The sequence below is a fragment of the Bidens hawaiensis genome, unplaced genomic scaffold (assembly GCF_021521415.1).
Source record: "Bidens hawaiensis isolate Kalapana, Puna unplaced genomic scaffold, B.hawaiensis_p1.1 tig00037730_1, whole genome shotgun sequence".
In the NCBI taxonomy this organism is placed as follows: Eukaryota; Viridiplantae; Streptophyta; class Magnoliopsida; order Asterales; family Asteraceae; genus Bidens; species Bidens hawaiensis.
Window position 1 is genome coordinate 109,028 of NW_027496606.1, and position 21,533 is coordinate 130,560.

Here is a 21,533-nt window from a genome sequence, read left to right on the forward strand (position 1 = left end):
TGACATTAAATTCACAATAACTTGAAATATATAGAAGAAACTAATATTTTTTTTTTATTTAATGCATGAATATTGAATAATTATGAAATGAGTTTATATTTATGGATGGTATTCAAAAAAATAAAAGGGTTGAAAAAAATTAGTCAAATTAGGAATGAGAATTATGTTTAAATATGTAAATTTTATTTAAACCTATTCAATATAAATGGTCAAATTGAGTCAAATCGTTAATTTATTCAAATTGTTGTTATTTAAACATATTCAATATAATCAAATATGTAAATGTTATTTAAATCTATTCAATATAATTGGACTTTAACCAACAACAATGTAAGGCCCCGAACCCGGTAGCCCTACTTTAACGTCGGATTTACTCATAAACACAGTTCGTACAAATCAGAGTTCATTAAAACTTTCGCGGAATATAAAAACTTTCATAAAACATTTCATAACAAAACACGTCTTGTCTTAAAACATCATTTTGTCTTTCAAAATAATCGAAACATTTAACTTAAACGTCTTGAGTCTTCCGATGCCAGCCTCTTATTCAGTGCCACGTGTCTCCTCAAGCGAGCTGCCTCATCCTACTCACCTGCGTGCATACAAAAAGTCAGCTACGCTGAGTGAGTTCTAGTTAATCAAGCAACTTATCATACAACCACTTCATACAATATATACGTATCCGAAGACACATAGTCCACTGTCTAACATGCCACTGTTTAACCACTTAATTACCCCTATAGCTTAGCCTCTTAATTACCCCTACAGCTTAGCCACTTATGCCACTTGATGCCACCTTAATAACGAAGTCACGTATAGGCTTACCCTACCACGTACTATCGTCATGCCACTAACACTCTTACTAGACTCTGCCACTTCTATCACACTCTACCACTACTTGTCTACAGCACTCTTTATACCAATACAATATTACATAATAAGCAAGTCGCATCATAGAATACATACACACTAACAACCACTTGACAATCACTCTCCTTGACGATACGTGCAATATCCGAAGATCGTTCACGTACCGACAAGCATTACATAATAGTTACTTGTATAACATCTATACACTTACCACTTAAGGTAAGTGTATTCACACTTTCGCATCTAACCTGCTTAACTTACCACTTAGCCTCTTATTTACACCTACCACCTTGCCACTTTGCCACTTTAATAACGTATAACGTTATGCCACTTTGCCACTTAATAACGAAAAACGTTATGCCACTTTGCCACTTTAATAACGTAAAACGTTATGCCACTTTGCCACTTTAATAACGAAGGCACGTATAGGCTTACCCTACCACGTACTATCGTTATGCCACTAACACTCTTACTAGACTCTTGCCACTTCTAACACGTTCTACCTCTACTTGTCTACAACACGCTTCATATCATTTACATAATAAGCATGTCACATCAACAATCATACACACATAATAACGATGGCACGTACAGGCTTTCCCTATCACGCGCTCACGTTATACCACTAACACCCTTGCTAGACTCTTGCCACTTTTAACACACTCTACCTCTACCTGCCTATATCACACTTCATATCAGTTCGGTATTTACGTAATAAACCAGTCACATCATAACATTCGTACACACTATCAACCACTTGGAATTTACTATCCTCGATATATAATATTCGTACCTTTATTTTTAACCTGACAGTACACGCAATATCCGAAGATCGTTCGCGTACCGACAAGCAATCATTCATATCCATCACATATATATCCATCACATATATCACATATGGCATACACTTCTCACTTAGGATAAATGTATTAACAACACATCGAGTATGCACACAGCCCCGAAAACATAACAAGGAATGGGGCTAGAAACTCACCTGAACTCTGCTTCTTCCTCTGATAGTTGTAAATCCCTTCTTTAACTGAGCTCGGCTGACTGTATAAGTTACACGTATCAATACTCGCCTGATATAATCTGGTGGCCTAGTATTAGCTTACTTTTACTTATCGTTTTAATCTATTCTCTAATCGAACTTGACTTTAGGCGAAGTTAAACCTTAGGCGAACTTAGCTTTAGGCGAAGTTAAACCTTAGGCGAACTTGGCTTTAGGCGAAGTTGTCATCAGGCGAACTTGGCTTTAGGCGAAGTTGTCATCAGGCGAACTTGGCTTTAGGCGAAGTTGTCATCAGGCGAACTTAGCTTGCAGGCGAAGTTCATCAGGCGAACTTAGCTTGCAGGTGAAGTTTATCAGGCGAACTTAGCTTGCAGGCGAAGTTGTCGTCTGCAGCTACTGTTCGTTATTAAATCCCTTAATCACCTTCGTTTCTTAACCAAATAACTCGATTTAGGTACCCACGGGATCGTCTGACCAGCGCCTACAAACCCCAACCATCAAATCGACCTAACATCGATGTTTAAAGGGTGCGATTTAGGCATATAGGCTACGTGTTCTTTTTATCAATCGATTAACCCATCAAATCTTAACCGTTTTCAGTAAGATTAGCTTTGTTGGATTCGTTTTTACCATACAAACTCAGATCTATCATTTCTCAAATCAAACCGAACCTATGCGAACGATTTCTAACTATAAACGTACCTTGAACGAGTCGAACTACGAACACGGTTAAGCCTTGATGTTGTTTTGGTTCGTCACGACGTTCCAGCACTAACAAGCTCGGGTTTTCACCTTCGGATCTTGGATCGGGTCGTGTGTGTTTTGGGTGTGTGTGTATGGAAATGAGGATTAAATGGTGGTTAATGGTATTTATATTTACTTAAGCCCATGGACTCTCCTTTCTTCTTTCATAACCCAAGTCCATAACCCATATCCATTACCCAACACTAGCCCGACCCATACCAACTCCTACTCTATTTATTTATTTCCCGATAATCCGAGTAAACTTTCCCTCTATTATTAAGTAATATAATTAATATCATTTTGGAAATTTCGGGATGTTACAAACAATCTAAGATTGATTATCTTACTATAGATAATTTAATGTATTATAGAATAATCAACTAAATTTCATTTCGGGATTATATAATAATCAATTAAATTACATAAATTGTGAAAAATAAATAAATACATGAATACTAACATAAATATAAATCAATATTAAACAAAAATAAAAGAAATCTTATCAAACAATTCTCAATCCATGAAATTAGTTATACCAAGTTGGAGACAATAACCTAAAATGATAAAATTAAATATTAATATTAATATCACATAATAAATATATTACAAATTATGGAAGATTTGAATCATGTGAAAAAATGTAAAATTGATGTTATAACTTACAACCGGAAAATTTGAATCGCATTACCGGAAAAACGAAATAGTGAAGATCTCCATTGAATCTTCGATTTTGATATATAACCTTAAAAGATTATAAGAAAAAATCATATAAATATTAATATAAATACAAACAAAAACGGAAAATTATCAGTTTAATCTTGGATTTTGATATAGAATCTAAAGATATTATAACAAAGTAATATAAAAATTTAAATAAATATAAAACCTTACCGAAAAACGTTACCGGAAAACCGTAATGACTTCAACATATTAATTCAATCTTGGATTTTGTTTTACAACCTAAAGAGATTATAAAAAAAATTATATAGCAATTAAAATAAATATAAAACATTACCGGAAATCTTACCGGAAACAATAGAACCTTACCGGAAAAACGTATAACAAAACTGGCCATTACCGGAATATAGGAGACGGTTGAGGAATAAGCCGAGAGAGAGAGAGAGAGATTAAAATGGTTAGGGATTTTTTAGTGTAAGAATTACCGTATGAATGTTATGTATTTATACACGAATTCCCTATTGTAATTAGAAACAAAAAATTAGGGAAAATCAATTAACTTAAAATAATGACAAAAATTAGGGAATTAGAATTAATTAATTTTTAAAATTTCAATTACTAAAATGTAATGTTCATAAATAAAATCTATACTATATTTAAATCTAGACTTCATTTAAATACGGAATTAAACTTATTAATGTAGAAATATAAATTACTAATTCAAAAATTGAGATCTTCTTTCTAGAGGTGAAAAATTCAAAAAAAAAAACAAAAAATTCATTTAGGAACAATAACACTTTTTAAATCAAAAAAAGAATACAAAAATGGACGATATAAAAACAACACAAAATAAAAACCTTAGACACTAAGATAACGGTGTTTGCTAAAGAGAGTTTGAAGGTATAAGAATTACCGTATAAAACTTAACTATTTATAGGGATTGAATTATGCTTGACTAAATTATAAAAGGAAGGTATACAGGGAATTGATTAGAAACAAATAATTAAGGAATTTCAAAAATAAAAAAAAAAACTTAAAGTAATAACGATAAGTAAGGAATTTGGATTAATGGATTTTCAAATTTTGAATTTACTAAAATGTAATGTTCCAAATTTAGATTATTATAAATATAAAATTATTTAATTTAAATTTAAATGTTTACTATATTTAAAATTTGAACTTAATTATTTAAATTTGAAAATATAAAAATCACACGGATTTGACATAATGAAAATGAAATACTTTAAGAATACTTTTACGTAAACATAAAAAGATCCAAAATTTTCTTAAAATATTTAGATAAGGTGTGAAAAAGAAATTATTAATTATAATTATTAAGTAGAAACATAATTAAAAAAGATTCAAAATTCAAATTCAAAATTAAACATTAAATGGAATATGAAAGAGAATAATTTAAGAGATTTGATTAATCTTATTTTAATTTATTATTGATTTATTTAATTAAGATGAAAAATGGAGAAGTTATTGATATACATGGAAAATTTAGTGAACAACCAATAGGAATGAGGGATTTTGACATAAAGCCTATTGTTTTAATAGTATAGTTAGATTCAAATTATTTTTTTGTTTTTTTTACTAACGATTTTCTTTCACTCATCAAATTTGAAGAGTTGTGTTGTCATACTCCGGCGTGATTGTGTTGTCTTAAGCAGGTCTGCGCTGACTTCCAGATTTGGTTTGGACGTTTCACGTGAAATCATATTGTCGGATGTCACTTGACAACTGTTGTACCACCACAAAGGTAAAACTCTCTAGTGTAACACACAGTGGGACAAAAGGATGAGCTCGGGATTCGAACTAACAGCCTTGCGAGACATAACTCAAATTATTCATTGTCATGATCCACAAAATGTGACACAACTAGAATCGAACTTGAGTCTTTACCAGAAAACCCAAGCCTCCTACAACTATCTTTTTTAATATTTTTTGAACGAAATAATAATAATACGTGTAACTTGGATAAACTTAAATAACAAGTTGTTTTGTTTGGGAAAGTTAAATTCTAAAAGGTCCTTTTTTATTTTTTATTTTTGTCATAATGATCATTCGCATAACGTTTACTATAATCATAAATCAATACATAAGATGGCTTGGCATGATTATCTCTAGCAAAAGGATAATTGTAAAAGATTTCCATCATGATATTTCTTGAACTTTTGTGCAAATACGAATTCATGTAGAAATTAATGTTTTTTATATTTTGGGTGAAATTATTGTTTAGATCATATTGTAAGTCAAGTTTGATGGATTCTAATAATCCAAGCTACAACTTTTGGTTGATATAATTCATACTTGCAATTTAAACAGTAACACTCTTAGCTTTCATTTTCATTGCCAAGACTCACACTTAATTTCCTACATGATTTTGATCACAATGGATTACTTTTCCTCACTTCGCTCATGGTCATCCATGTGAATGCAACAAAGTGGAATAATTATAAATCTTCCAGGATGATTATACTAGCGAGACTATTTTGACAAAATAGTGAGTGTTAGAAATGTTGGTCAAATTCTGAATGGATTATTATTAACAATCATTGAGCAATAGTTTGGATTGATTAAAATTAATTTTCCTTGGTAAACTAGTAATATATATAAAATTTTCTGAATATTAATAAAACCACAAAATAGGTTAAATGAATAACTCTATTTTGTGAAGTCGGTAAACATGTAGTTATGCTGAATTTAATATTTTAAACACATATTTCTATGTTAATTAGATAAATGCTTAGCTAATACTATTTGAGGTTTGAGAAGAACCATTTTGGTGAGAAATATTTGTAAACATAAAGTAATGTTACACATCTTAAACAGGTTACTACAAACTCAAAATAGAATGTGACATAAATTTTCCTTTGCGTGCTTTGATTCTTATAATTCGCTCGTGTTAAATACACATTCAATTGATACTTAGTTCGATCGTTCACGTATACGTGTGCTTTGAGTTTAGTACTCCGAGAAACACTTCGCTATAGGAGGCAAAGTGATCGGTCCTAGGGTAATTTGTTATCTGCCTTAGTATATGATTGTGATGGATCAAGCCCAAGACTAGTGATATAATCTTGAAAAGATGTCTTTGCAGCCATAGCTGGCTTGTGATAGATCATTTCAGGGTGTTTTCTTTGACTCCTTGTCTCTGTCTGTAAGTCCAAAAGCATGAGGGTTTAGCGTTTGGAAGGGTCTTGTCAAAAAATAGAAGGTTAGGTTTGATGTTTTGGCAGCTCTTGACATGTTCCAGTCCTTTAAGATGTAAAACTTGGTAAAATGTCACCATCTCCCCTAAATCATGCATTTGGTTTGACCACACTTCCAATTTGCAAGTTGATATGATTAGTGGCGAAGCTTGGACGAAAATGCAGGGAAAGCCGGACTCCATACATATAAAAAAATTCATAAACTGGGAGGTGGTGTCACAATTTTTGACAGAAACCGGTGAATTTACACTATTGAGAAAAATACAGAAATGTTCGCTGATGGATATGATAATATATATAACGGTGCTTAAAAGCTATAAATGTAACAATACAATCTTTCATCTCTGTGTATACTCAAGATATTACAAACCTTCCACACCAACAAGCAGAAACAACTACATAGAACTCACAGAAACATGGTACATTTGAAGGAATATTGATTATATAAGATATAAGATATGGTTCTTAAGTTAAGAACCAAATGCTTCTTATCAAAAACCAAAACAAAAACAAACAGAAAGACTCTTTCATAAGTAGATAGAATGTACCAAACATCCAATACCTTGATCAAGATTCTATCTTCAAGGAAACAACGCGCGATTGCCTATTACGCTTAGCGACCCTCACAAAGACCACAGATAACCACGACGGGGCCCACCGCGGCCGCCTAACTTTTTGCTCACCCTTTAAGCAAGCAACTAAACAAACAAATTCATCCAATCTTAATTAAAAAAAAAGATTGCATGATTAATATGTAAATATAAAGGAGGCATAACCTTTAATCATCCTTAGTTCCTTGCATAGTGTTATGAAGTCTCCCCATTTCATATGGCAACGACGAATAAACCGAAGAATCTGTTCGGTTGTGAACACGGACATACCTTCCAGATACTCTCCAGTAACACCATTTTCTTTGAAAATTTGTTGATACCCACCAAGATTTATGTTTTCTAACCAAAGCCCAACATCCTAACCCAACATAAAACACACAAAACTAAGTATTTATATATATAGACATATAGTCATCATGATCATCTTAAATATTAACAAGACTTAACAAGCAGATCATCATAATATATATTAATAGCAAGATCTGTTAAAGATGAATAATAAGCTTGTATATACCTCAACTGTCCAGATGAAGAAATCGAGAGGCTCCGGTGGCCGGTGCTTGCTCATCTTGCTTAAACTTTACACTGGAAATGAACCTAGAGGAAGAATAATAAGATGATGATCAACATAACCATGATATAATAAAAAATAATAAAGAAGAAAATGAAAAGTGTGTTGAGATTAGGTTCGTGAATCGTGATTTACGGCATTTGAAAACGAGACAAGAGAATGGATTGGATTGGTGTTTGTGTCATTGTGTGAGTAGAAAAACACAAGCACGTGTCTGTCTGTGTGTGAGAGTTGTGTGTTTTGACCTCTTTGTACCTTATTGGGACACATGTTGAATACTTGAATTTTGTTTCACCCTGCTCCACGTATATTCAAATACTACTCCACTTTATCATAAAAAGAAAAAAAAAAGCTTTTAAAAAAATTGTAAAAGAAAAACCTTAAAGTAAAAGGTCACCCACGTTCGTGATTGCAACAACGATGGTGATTCGGTCCGTCATCAATTTCAAGCGAAACCCATTGTTCGAAGGCCCACTGTGAAAAAACTCTTGCTCGCTCATAACATTTTGTTACAAACAAGACTCGAACTCATGACCTCCCATATAAAAAGTCATGGAGCCACCATTGATGGACTTTGGGTTAAACCTTGATTAATATGTTTATCGTTACGATAATCATTTGAGAAATTTTGTTGTATGTGTCATTAAAGTTTGTTTACGATATCTATCCCATAATCATATGTTTTGAATGTTGAGATTGTGTATTTGTGTTGGAAATCCTTGATTTTAAAAGAAAACAATGATTTTGAAACATGTAACTTTTCTTTGAATGACTCGTAATCTACTTTTAAATTCATCTAACATATTTATAGCGTGATTTGAACCATCGACATCTAAAAGACTAACACCTATCACTACTAGAAAATTGTAATGTTTCCTACGAAAATTTCTAACGCATTTCTTACGAGCCTTATTTCCAACACATATCCAACGAAGTTCCTACGAAAAAAGAAAACCGTAAATTTGCAACAAATTGTGACAAGATAGCAACGAAAAGAAATTGTGTTGGAAATGCGTAGCAAATGTTCCAACACATTTCCAACAAAAAGATAGTTAGACTCTTTTGTTTAACATGTTCGTGAGAAATGTGTAACAAAAAACAAACCAAATTAATAGATAATAAATTTTGTCACAAATGCGTAGGAAATGTTCAAACGCAATTCTTATGATGTTTTTTTTTAACTATGCAGGTTTTAATTTTTTTAAAAGAAATTATTGCAGAAAAACTCATGATTTTTTTTTAAGTTTTTTAAATATTTTTCGTTATAAATGCGTAGGAAAAAATAACAAAAAACAAATAATTTTTTTTTGAAATGCGTTGGAAACCTGAAAATATAATGAAATAAATATATGTTTATAATTATTATTAAAAATGACGAGCATGAGTTATGCAATGGTGGTGGAAGAAGATGAAATGGTCTTTGTACGTCGCGAGTATTGGATCGTGAGCGCCACCATAGTCTAGTGTAAGTGAAGCCCATGTGTTTGTGTTAAAACTCTAAGGTGCGGTAGAGCCGTAACTGTTAGGCCACAAATAATTGATTATTGAGATATGTTATTCTTGAAGACGAGTCTGGATCAATTATCCTTCGGAAGAGTTCCGAAGTCATGTCAGGATCAAGGATCCTTAATAATTGGTATTCCTAATGATTGTTTCTTATGTGTAGGTTGATATTTACTAAGTGCAACGGCTACAAGACCTAGTCCACCTTCTATTTCGCTACTGGACGTGTTGAAAACGTGGTCAAAAGGCGTGGATGAAGATAGTGGGAAGGTGGCGAGTTTGTAGGACAATTTTTTAGTTGTTATTTTTATTATATATCGAGTTTATGATCAAATTAGGCACACATTCATTGACTTACTGCACATATTCATAAACACTCTGTATATCTAAGTATTATGTGACGAAGAGCATACCAAAAAGAGAATGAAACGATTATCAACAGAAGGACCACCGGGGGTGACATGGTAGAGAACAAAAGGAATAAGAAGAATTCCTACGAAAGAACCGATTGCTATCAAGTCGTTAAAGGGTGGGACCAACAAAATATTCCCTTCACCTAGTATAAATACGATTGTACTTGGATGGAATGTGGCATGACGAGAGGAAGGATTTTATGATTAGATTGAGTGAGAAATCACGTGTACAACGCATTACCATTCAATATAAGATCATTATTCTGTATATCTACTTCGTTGAGTTTTACTTGCTCTTCATTGGCACCATCCATACTCGAACCACATATTTAAAACCATTCACCATGAGCAAAAATGAATCGGAGGAAGTGGAATTGGTCGAGGTGGAGATTGCGCTCTCGTTTCAACTCCACCGACGTTAATCACTATTGCTACTACCACATCTAGCTAATTTTGATCTCAAGATATTGTTTCCAGAATGGAATCATCCGACCCTAAATGGTATTACGACCATCAGTGGCTACAACACAACAACACAAGATGTTATTTATGCAACAGATGCATGCCCCGTGAAGAATTAAAGCTAATATGGGCTAAAAATGGGTCAACCGAATGAGAGCTCACAATTTGTAATTGAATCAATTTGATTGTATGATTTTTTTGGGGAGGGGGGGGGGGTAAGGGGGAGGGGGAGAGAACAGAGAGCGACGCGTAGTATTTTTTTAGTAATACATAGGTTATATAGAGTATAGATATATTAAACTTGTTTTATGTTTATAGATAATCGAAGTATTACGTAATTTGTTTTTATAGCTAATATATTATGTCCCATTATTGGTTTAATATTTAATATAAATATAATTTTTAGTTATATGACTACTATATGTAAAAATTAAATTGAATGCCAACGAGGTTAGGTGGTTTATTCATAAAAGAAAAAAAAACTTTTAAACATCCGAGTTTGAGAGAGTGAAATTTTAGGTTTAAGTCTCACATACCACTAAGGAAAACAATACTTAAGGGGTCTGTGCCATGTTGCCCTGGTTACGGTAAGCGCGTTGCACATGGCCTCTTGTAACCCTAAACGACACTCGACAACAGATGTCTCGACTCATGCGTCGATGAAGTACTTAACAAAATACGATTATGCGAATTGGAGAATTCTATGAACCATCGAGTTTATAAATGCAAGTTGCACCCAAAGTCTTCCGGCTGAGAACACGCCTTTGAAGACGTCACACGTCATGTCACCCCCACCAACGATCTCTTGTTGGGACAAGTGAGAAGGGATTAAAAAAAATTGAAATTGAATTAAATTTTAATTAAATGTATTTGATCATAATCAAATTTTTAAACTCAAAATTTATTCATCTCCCGCTCAATTTTAATTAAACTCATATTCGCTGACCTTCTTTCTTCACTGAATTACGCAGCACCGCCGCATTTAAGCCCCCCGTCACCACTCTGGCAGCCCTCATCTACTGTCAACTGTCTAGGTTAATCTTTGCACTTACATATATACTTTTTTTTTTGCTTTAGTGTATGCTTTGTCTGCCACCGTTTGCTAATTGATACTTATGCATCCCAAATTAATCGATTTGTTTGTCAATCTTCATAATTTGAATGTTTTAACTCACATTTCATATTCTCTTTTAATTCAAGACCTTGACTAATAGACAAAAACCTTGACGCAGGCTAGGAACAGATGTTGACAGATCAAGAACTACTCTGTAATAGTATATCATACTCGTAATTCTACTTAAATCTTTATTTATATATGTCCATAATCATCCTTGTTGGTGTCTTAAAAAGAATTATGACTTTTCATTTATTATTGTTTCCCTCTTGCAGCCAATTGCTGTTGTAGAGGAAATATGTTTGAGAATTCCTTAGGTAAGCCTTTTGTTGTATATTCTTGCTCATGTGTTTACATCATATATAGGTTATATAACATGTTCGGTTAAATAAAAAGAAAGTTCATAAGCTTTTCTTCTTGTTTTTGATCAGTTAATGATACAAGACTTGCTGCAAGTCCATGTGCTGTGTAAAAAATCACATGAGAACGCCTAACCCATGCTGGTGCGAGCTTAAAAGGGTTACTTATTATTTATACTTGTGACAATTCTAATATTTTATTAACTTTTAGGTTCAAAAAGTTTGAGCCTAAATGGAAGAAAACAACTACAAAATTAAAGGAAATTAATAAACGAGTGCGATGAATGGAAAAGGAATGCAATAACTAAAGAAAGGAGGAAAAAACTATTTGATGAGTTTATGAGAAAGTTTCAACCTCATGGTGATTATTAGTAATAGATTTTTTTTTAATATATGGGGTTATAAGTTAAAAATGATAATTTGGTAATGATATTAAGTTTTGAAGGTACAAGCACCAAGAGGTAATAGGGGCTGAATATTCGGGATAAGCACTTCAGATCCCCATTTCGTGGTGGCCGTGACACCATCTATATATTGTGGGTTTGGATTTCATTTTGATGCTTGAAGGTCACAATAAGAGGTACTGTTGTTGTTGTTATTATTATTATTATCATATATTGTTTGTTTATTAATTATTATATATGTTTAATTTCATTTTGCAACTTTCACAAACATGTTCCTGAGGTTGATTATATACAACAACTTTATAATACAAGTATTTAGGGTATTAGATTCATATTAAGAATTTACTTTTCTGGATGGAAGATATGTTAGATACTATTTGGATTCAAGTTCATGATAAGAAAATGCTATAAGATTAATTAAAACTAGGATAACACATTACACACAGAATGAAATTGGTGGTAGAACATCAGTTCTGCACTATGGTACTTTGATCGGAACTCAATATCATACGTGGCTCTGTTTTCTTAAACAATATGACTCTTTGACTTGCATTGAAGAAAACAAGATTCTTAATTTAACAAATTTTATCAAATGTTCAGGTACAACTGCACAATTAATTCAAGCACAGATGGATGAACAACTGGAAATGGAACGAAAGGCAAGAGAAGAGTTGAACAACAACCGAAACAAATGGAAATGAAGAAAATCAGAAATGATGCAAAATTGTGAAGAGTTATTAGAAAGTTTCAGTCTCCTTCAAATTAGTATGACCTTCTTAAGATTAGTGCTATACCCTGATACTATTTATTTAAGTTGTATTTATAGTTGATTTGTAAACATATTTCGAATTATATTTAAGTTATTGTATTTGTGATTTATTTTTTGGATTTAGATTTTTTTTAAATGTGCATAAAATAAAACAAAAAAACCTAATATTAAATCGAAGCATTGAGAATGAATATAAAATAAAATAAATTACAATAAGATAAACCTTTGTGTTGGAAATGGGTAGAAAAATAAAAACAAAATATATTTAGATGCGTCAGAATTGTGTAAGAAAATATAAGAAAGTAAAAAAGAAAAATAAGAATATAAAAGAATTAAATAAAAAAAATATTTGCTTTTCGTAGGAAATGCGTAAGAAAATATATTAATATGGGTTGGAAATGCGTAAGAAGATGAAAACAATCTTATTAATTATTTGTGTTAGAAATGCGTTGGAAACTTCCAACGATATATTTTTGTATGTAATGTGTTGGAAAATGTGTTGGAAATGTGTAACAAAATATTTTCCACGAGGCTTTTTCCCACATACCTGTTTTTGTTGGAAATGTGTTGGAAAAATGATTTCCTACGCATTTCCAACGGAAACTGATGTATGAAGTCCGGCAATTTTCTAGTATTACAAACTCGGATACCATTTGAATAAAATATACAATAACCATGATGATAACATTAATGCGAAATTAAAATCGTACTCTAAACTAGTAAACCATAAAACAATTAGTATTATTCAATAACTATATCACAAAATTTATCAAGGGTTATTAAAGAACTATAAGAAAGATCAACCCGAACAAAACACGGGTTACAAGAAGCTAGCAAGAGAGAAGTAAACTCGGGAACACATAAAATCTTTGATCTCTTCTCAAACTCCTTTCTCTTCTTTTCTTTCGTTTAATAAACTCGGGAACAGAGTGTCATCATCAAACAAGATGTCAATAATTCCAAGATGTATGACTTCCACTCATTTTTACTCCACATATATTATCCAACTTTCATCATCATCATCATATAGTCACATGTATTCAAAGTTGATCACCAACCAGACATGTTAAACCACCACGACGGCGGAAGACGGTGGCCACTGGTGGTGCTAGCAACCTCTCCGTTTCACGGCCACATGACGTACCAACACTCCAGCTAGCCACAGCCCTCCATGCAAAAGGCTTCTCCATAGCCATTGCTCACTCCGAATCATCAAATCCACCAAACCCATCTAACCACCCGTCCAGTTTCACCTTCCTCCCACTCTCTGGCAACTTACCGACCGTTGAACAATCCGGTAGCATCGTTAACTTCATCACCATGCTCAACAGCAACTGTAAAGCATCGTTCAAGGAATACTTGACTAGACTGGTTAATATTAATGAAGGAAAGAGATCGGTAGTTGTGATATATGATAATATTATGTACTTTGCTGGTGTTGTTGCTGCTGAAATGAACCTTGCGGTCATCGTGTTTCGTAGTACTAGTGCGGCTTACTTTCCGGCTTTCTTTGCACGTCTAGAACTCCCTCAACGAAGCAGGTTTCTTGAACAAGGTAAATTTAGTCAACTATGAGATTGGTTTATGGATATGATTGAACTATGACTGGTAATCTTGACCCATCATCCTATAATTGGGTTGATATGGGTGGTTGTTACTTTCTTTCTCATAGTGCGGGTCAAAGTGGGTTGATTGAGACAACCCGTATTAATGAAACTGGTCAGAATGGGTTGGTGTTATTTTTCAAACGGGCCAGAATGGGTTGGTTTTATTTTTCATACAGGTCACAATGGGTTGGTGTTATTTGTAAACGACTCGGAATGGGTTGGTGTGAGTCAGAATGGGTTTTTGTTATTTTTCAAACGGGTCTAAATTGGTTGGTGTTATTTTTCTTACAGGCCAGAATGGGTTGGTGTTATTTTTCAAACAAATTAGAATGGATTGGTGTAAATTTTCAAATGGGTCAGAGTGAATTTGTGTAATATTTCAGACGGGTCAGAATGGTTTTTGTTATTTTTGAAACATGTCAGAATGGGTCGGTGTTATTTTTCAAACGGGTCAGAATAGGTTGTTATTTTTCTTACTGGCCAGAATGGGTTGGTGTTATATTTCAAACCGATGAGAATGAGTTGTTATGTTTCAAACAGGTCAGAATGGGTTGGTGTTATTTTTCAAACGAGTCAGATAAGGATGGTGTTATTTCCAAACGGGCCAGAATACGTAGATATGGGACACGCACACCAGCAGCAGTACGGACTTAATTCGGCGGCACAAGTTACACGCCACGCGTTTGATTAAACAAGTACCGACGTTGGGTAACGCGTGTCCGGTCAGCGCCAGTTACGTGTCTAACGTGAAACCCGTTCTGATCCGAACATCTTGGAAGAATTTTTGTAATCCAATAAATGAAGAAATTTTAGTCAAATTATTTGAATTTCTCCAGCTATAATATTTATGCCATTTTTAAACAATTAAACCTACTCGTTCTGACCCAAATTTCGATCGTTTTGACCCAATCCGTTTGACGGGCCTAGATCAAACTGATGCTAACTCCAAATGTTTAAAGATTTTGGGATGCAGGATGTTGTACCAAATCATTATCCCATTAGATACAAAGACCTGCCATTTTCAAATTCTCCTATTGAAGATTGGAAAGAGCTTGTTACAGTCTTCAGCCAACAAGTACACTCAGCTGTTATCTTGAACACTGTTAAATCACTCGAACACGAATCCTTAACGCGTATCCACAACCACTTAAAGGTTCCCATTTTCGCAGTCGGGCCTTTACACAAAATATCACCAAACCCGTCTAGTGGTTCTCACCAAGAAGACACCAGTTGCGTCACATGGCTCGATAAACAACCTCCAAAATCCGTGGTCTACATAAGCTTTGGAAGTTTAGCCACAATGGACTCGAAAGTGCTAACCGAGATGGCATGGGGTCTAGCCAAAAGTAACCAACGGTTCCTATGGGCAGTTAGAACTGGTCTGGTCAATGGATCAGAGTGGCTCGAGTTATTGCCTGACGGGTTCATAGAGGAAATGAAAGAACGTGGCTTAGTTGTGAAATGGGCTCCACAAAAGGAGGTTTTAGCCCATTATGCGGTGGGTGGGTTTTGGAGTCATTGTGGATGGAATTCGTGTTTGGAGAGTATCTCATCAGGAGTTGTGATGATATGTCAACCGTTTGGTGTAGACCAAGGAGTGAACGTGCGTTATGTGAGTTGTGTGTGGAAAGTCGGGCTAGAGTTGGAGCGGGTCGAGAGAGGGGAGATTGAAAGGATGATTAAACTAGTTATGGCGGACGACGAAGGAATGGAGATGAGAGTTAGAGTAAATGATATGAAGGTAATGGTTAAAGAAGCTGTTGGAGATTAAGGCTCTTCACAAGATGCATTGAAGGCTTTGGTGGATTTCATTTTGTCTAATTGATTGTTTAAGAAAAATGATAGATATAATTAAGAAGTTTGATGTTATGTTTAGAACTATAAATCATTTTGGGTTATGTTTTGTGTTGAAAATAAACTATTGATAGAAGAAATGAAACTTAAAATACTTTACATTAAAAACAGAAAAACAAATATCACATTAAATAGGTGAGTTTTTTAAATATTTCCAATGGTATATTGTCATGTTGTTTGCAACTTGATGAAGGGATGTTTTGCCCAAATAGTACTTTACTTTTAAAAAGGTTATTTTTATGTCATGGGACAATTTGTTAATTATTAGTAATAATAACAAATTAGAACTTGGGTGTCGCAAAGCTCTCATTGGATCACTTTGCAAAACCCTAGTGGTTCTCGGCATTTTGCCTTTTTTTAATTTTTTGTTTTTTTAGTCTAGATAGCGTAATGAACGTAACGAAAAATGTTTGGATACTATTTTTTTTGTTCTAGTTATGCTACTGTATGTTTTTTTGTTCGCGTAGACGTTTTCTCCTTCGTTTTAGTTCTATTACCGTAACGAAAACCCACCTAATGCCAAATTTGTTTTTGTTTTTTTCTTTTTAGCTCTGATACCATAACGGAAGTGTGACAAACCAACAAAATTTGCGTAGATTCACCGCCACAATGGTCGGGATTGACAGCGCTCTGGTTTTACCAACATTCGAGTTAGACCTACGGATGTTTACTCATTGGTCCACGAAATTTCACTATTTTTTTGTTTAATTAATGGTTTTAGTTCCGGCACCACACGCTTGTAATCGAAACTAACCAAATTAACTTCGACTTACCGCCTCAACGCCTGGGACTGGCAATGTTTGGGTTTTACCATCCCCGATTTTTACCTACTAGCCCCGGCGCGTTGCACCGGGCAAAACTCTAGTTAGACGTTAAGTGTAGTTTTTTCAAAGCGTTTGAAACTATCCCAAATCCCGAACAAAATATTATGATCCATGTGGAGAAGATTCCTAGTAATCATCAAACATTTAAAAGAAACAAAATCAAATATAAATACTTGTTCATTCACGATATCTATAAACTCATCCAAATAATCCAATAGTTAATCTGCAAATCACAAAGCTTTATGGGTATATAACAACACTACGTGACTACCATCAACACCTAAGAGTAGAACCACAGGATAAATTAGACAACCCGCGCCTCACGTAGCACTAACATGAAGAACAATATCCATAGACTCCGGACCACCCCCGGTCCCACTCCCCGGCATGTTTTGCCCAATCGCTCGGCCACCAACACCACCAGGCATATCATGATCATGCCGCCCCTCATAAGTTGTAATCACCACTTTCTCGTCATTAGATGACCGTTCCACATGCTTTTTCGCAGGACAACCGGAACTTGTACACCGGTAATAACTCCTACAGTAAAACCATAACATATTTATAACACGAAACATAAAAGTTGTCAACTTATGTTAAAAGGCTTTAAATAATGTTATGATGTTATGTACCTTGGATTAGGATTGCCTTTCACCAACTTCTGCCCATACTTGCGCCACCGATAGCCGTCATTTACAATGTCAACTACGCTCGTTGTCTGAACCACCACTCTCGAGTCGCAGTTTGTCTTAGTTGAGATACCTTCACTCACGCTAAAATTCTCTCTCTTCCTGCGATGGAGATGTACATATTTTCATTATTTAAAAAATGAAAGAATTAGGTAACGTTTTAACTTACTGTCTCTTCGAGTCGGAAGACAAATCATTACTAATCTCACTTCTCCTTTGATACACCTTAACAGCAGCTTCCACATTATTATTCTCACTTACAGGAACCACCACGAGTCGACCAGTCTCTGTTTCCGACACCTCTTGATCATGAGATGAACGGTCTTCACACAACAAAACAATCAATATTTATCACCAAAACATGAAACTGAAATAAAAATGTAATCTTTTACCTTCAGAAGGTTCGTGTGAAGCTTCAGATTGAACGGGAAGAACAGAAGCCGACCCTTTAACAAGTGTATGTAGCGGTTTTGGGTGTTCATGCTTGCATAAGTAATTTATTTCTGTAATATACCCGTCATTCGTACGTTCAACTTGTTTTCTTGCGGGACAATTAGCAAATGTGCATTTGTAATAGCTTCTGATAAATGTATTCCCTTTTACAAGCTTTTGACCGTATTTTCTCCAGTTATACCCGTCACCAGTAGGTTTTTCAGGTAGTTTCGAGAAAATAACACCTTGTTCCGAATGTGGTAATTGAGCAGCCGTAGCATTATCAGCGTTACGTCTTAGTGGTAACTTATCAAGCCCTTTTTCAGGCCTTGGCGCCACAACAAACCTTTCATCATCAGACTCTGATGCAGGAGTTTGCTGTGAAGTGTCAGTGACGGTTTGAGGTGTTATAATAACCGGGGTCTCTTTTTCTTGAAAAGATTCTGTTCCAGCACTTTCGGTATGAAGGGTTGGTGTGTCATTTTGGCCATCTAACTCTTTGTCAGGTTGTACGGTTGCGGAACTTCCTTCTTGATTAGAACTATCGTGAGACTCCTTGACTTTCGTTGACTCTGATATTGTTTCTTGATTCGACTGGTCTCCACTGGTGGAGTTGTTAGCCAACTCTAAACTGTCGGATGACTTGTCCATTATTGTAACTTCAGTTCCATCTTGGTTGCATTGTGATTCAACTTCTTTGTATCTGCACACAACAGTTTTGATATAAGCAAATACTATATACTCATTCCTTGAAAATTATCTTTAAACATCATTTAAACATCTCGAAAGGATTTCCATACGGTTATTAAAAGTGCTATACTCCTATTCACCGATCCATAAAACATAATTAACTTCCGAAAAACTAAAAGGATCATGTTCTCTTCTAAATGCCAGTGTTGGAAAAATCAGGACAACTCGACGATTAACTGCTAGTCGGCCAGCAATAACTTTTTGGGTGATCGGCGGCGAGCAAATCGGTAGTCGGACCTATTGGTCCTAGCCAATCTTAACTCCAGCCGATTTTCTGCAGTTTTGGGCCAGTTTCCACTTTCCAGCGATTCCATATACATAAAAATACGTATATCGTATATAAAAAAATTATATATAAAAATTCTAATCCGATTAATCCCGCTAAATCGCTGGTCCCCACTCAACCACCTGACTAACAGCCAGCGAGTTCTACAACACTGCTAAATGCACGGTATTCTTCCCTCGGTTCTATCACACGATTAAATAAACAAATTTTAAGCATAAAAACTCACCAATTTTGCTGGTCAAAAAGTCAAAACAACCGAAAACTTGAACAAATAAGCTAAAAACTTAATCCAAATCTAAAGCATATCCATCCACAATAAACCCCTAATTACAAGTAATCTAAGTAAAACCCAACTCAATCTTGTAATATAAAAGTATAAAACAACCCACTTCAAAACCTAAAATAAATTAGTCAAAATTAAAAAGTGGATGTAAACCCTTAAAAAGTCAACCTTTTAATTACAGTCAACCCCATCAAATTAAATCACAGAGTTCCACACTTACACAGTAAATTCACTGAATTACTTGTCTATTAAACCTAAAAACTAATCAGGGTTAAGTAAAAATAAAAAACAATAAGTAGCCCAGTAAATTATTAACCCCAAAAATAAAGTTTGTACCATTTTGTGGAATTAAGGTTGCCGGAGTTGAAACCGGACAGTGGATTTGTTCGGACGGCGGTCGGAGAGTGGGTTTAGGAAACCACGAACGTTGTTGGATCGAAGGAAAAGAGGAATGTGTGTGTGTGATTGTGTGTGGTGGAGTGTAGGGAAGAATATGATGTGTTTGGTTGGTAGTTGGATAAGTTACATCAACTTCCCCTTAACTTCTTACATTAATATACAACTTGTCCCTTTGTTTTCTTTTTACCTTGTTTTTGACTGTTTTATTGTTTTCAAACTTTGGATGAAAATGACATTTTGTTTTCTTTATTATTCACATTTGGGTTATTATTGAAAAGTATTAATAGGTTGTGCAAACACAATTCTAGTGGTAAATGATTTAGATATTCAAGCTTTGGTACTAGCTAGTTAAAAGTGTAGGATTTGATCATTGTCTAGTACTCCTGCACGTGGTTTCACGAGCTACCCGGTATTATAGGTGTGACTGTTTTAACATCGTGTATGAATGTATTTATATCCGTTTTAAAGTTATTACCAAACTCTACATGTGTGGTTTCCCAGCAGTCGTCATGGACGATGCAAGTTGTTGACATGCATCTTTGAAACTCGAAGAAGCCATATCAATATTTAAGATATAATTATTATTGATTTTGTATTGGGATGTAATGGAGAAATGAATTGTTGAAATTCAGGTTTTATATTTATTTATATTTAGTTACATGAAGAAGGGATTTTGCAAAAGTTGCAAATTTCTTTATATGAGAGAATTTTGTTGATAAAATTGAGAAATAAGCAAGTTGAGAGACTATGTGTATAATTATTATAAAAAATATATAATGTAATGGGGAATATAACTTGGTCAACATTCTTGCAAAGGAAAGATCCGTTGAGAATATAGAATGAAAAGCTACGGTCACCATTTTGAGGTTCAAGTGAAGGTATAGGATTGTTTCAAAACATAATTGGAGGTAGAGGTTAATGAAACATCAACACTCTTAAATTGGTAATAGTAGAAGAGCCCGCGCGTTGCGGCGGGAACAAAACGGATACTCGGTTGGTAAAAGTTTTGTTTGTTATGGTACTGGCATTTGTTATAGTCAAATTAGTAGTCAAGATCGTCTACGATACAAAAATAAGAAACTTTTAACATTATCATAAAACTAAGTGAAACACATTTATATTTAAGTTAAGAATGTAACTGATGTATATAACTAAGTTATGTTTACTTATATATTAACAAAAAAAACTCAAGTACGGACTCAAAGGTTAAATATACTTACGTCTATTAGTTATAACTATTATTATAAATATTCCCTCGAATTCTTTAGAATTCAGTTGTCATGAAGTTGATGGTTATTCAACAGAAATTCAAAAGCTTTAAATTTTGAAAGTTCATTTTAGTATAATGTTGCCGCAACATTTATTTATTCTTGATACATCAAACTAATTATGGGATGTGAAATAGTGTTGTCAATGTTTCAGGTATATCACCTATTGACCACACTCATCGAAGCCATAAGATATATCTCACTTAATTTATACATGCAATCATTTGAAATCCCCTTATGCTTCCATGTACCGAGCATCCCCTTACGCTTCCATGTACCGAGCTTTTGAAGATGAATGACTGTCATAAATGAAAAGAAAAAAAGTTACGTATTTGAACATAGAAAACTTGGGGCCTAAAAAATGATAAATAACTAAGATCATTACTTTACTTGCTTTGACTTACTTTCCTAAAAAA

General features: G+C 34.1%; 2 protein-coding genes and 1 pseudogene across 3 annotated transcripts; 1 reads left to right on the plus strand and 2 right to left on the minus strand.

The window, feature by feature from the left end:
- Positions 1–6,700: 6,700 nt before the first annotated feature.
- Positions 6,701–7,807, minus strand: LOC143589698 (uncharacterized). The gene is made up of 3 exons (XM_077070388.1): positions 7,645–7,807; positions 7,296–7,488; positions 6,701–7,217 (listed from the first exon to the last, which is right to left on the minus strand). Exons 1-3 carry the CDS (start codon positions 7,696–7,698, stop codon positions 7,087–7,089), a joined length of 378 nt encoding a protein of 125 aa, XP_076926503.1. The 5' UTR covers positions 7,699–7,807; the 3' UTR covers positions 6,701–7,086.
- Positions 7,808–13,764: 5,957 nt separating this feature from the next.
- LOC143589699 (UDP-glycosyltransferase 76H1-like) lies at positions 13,765–16,162 on the plus strand (annotated as a pseudogene). The gene is made up of 2 exons (XR_013145330.1): positions 13,765–14,280; positions 15,292–16,162. The product of XR_013145330.1 is annotated as a UDP-glycosyltransferase 76H1-like (transcript).
- Positions 16,163–17,103: 941 nt separating this feature from the next.
- LOC143589691 (WRKY transcription factor SUSIBA2-like) lies at positions 17,104–20,009 on the minus strand. Its single transcript, XM_077070383.1, has 5 exons — positions 19,787–20,009; positions 18,092–18,834; positions 17,869–18,022; positions 17,643–17,801; positions 17,104–17,550 (listed from the first exon to the last, which is right to left on the minus strand). Exons 2-5 carry the CDS (start codon positions 18,780–18,782, stop codon positions 17,331–17,333), a joined length of 1,224 nt encoding a protein of 407 aa, XP_076926498.1. The 5' UTR covers positions 18,783–18,834; positions 19,787–20,009; the 3' UTR covers positions 17,104–17,330.
- Positions 20,010–21,533: the final 1,524 nt, after the last annotated feature.

What these genes read in the sequence shown, in the direction of transcription:
- LOC143589698 (XM_077070388.1), bottom strand. Translation starts at nt 7,698, where the DNA reads ATGAGCAAGCACCGGCCACCGGAGCCTCTCGATTTCTTCATCTGGACA. An exon ending in TCTTCATCTGGACAGTTGAG is followed by an intron (nt 7,489 to 7,644) that starts GTATATACAAGC and finishes ATGTTGGGTTAG; the next exon opens with GATGTTGGGCTTTGGTTAGA. An exon ending in GGAACTAAGGATGATTAAAG is followed by an intron (nt 7,218 to 7,295) that starts GTTATGCCTCCT and finishes TTGTTTGTTTAG; the next exon opens with TTGCTTGCTTAAAGGGTGAG.
- LOC143589691 (XM_077070383.1), bottom strand. Translation starts at nt 18,782, where the DNA reads ATGGACAAGTCATCCGACAGTTTAGAGTTGGCTAACAACTCCACCAGT. An exon ending in TTCACACGAACCTTCTGAAG is followed by an intron (nt 18,023 to 18,091) that starts GTAAAAGATTAC and finishes TGTTGTGTGAAG; the next exon opens with ACCGTTCATCTCATGATCAA. An exon ending in TCTTCCGACTCGAAGAGACA is followed by an intron (nt 17,802 to 17,868) that starts GTAAGTTAAAAC and finishes TCTCCATCGCAG; the next exon opens with GAAGAGAGAGAATTTTAGCG.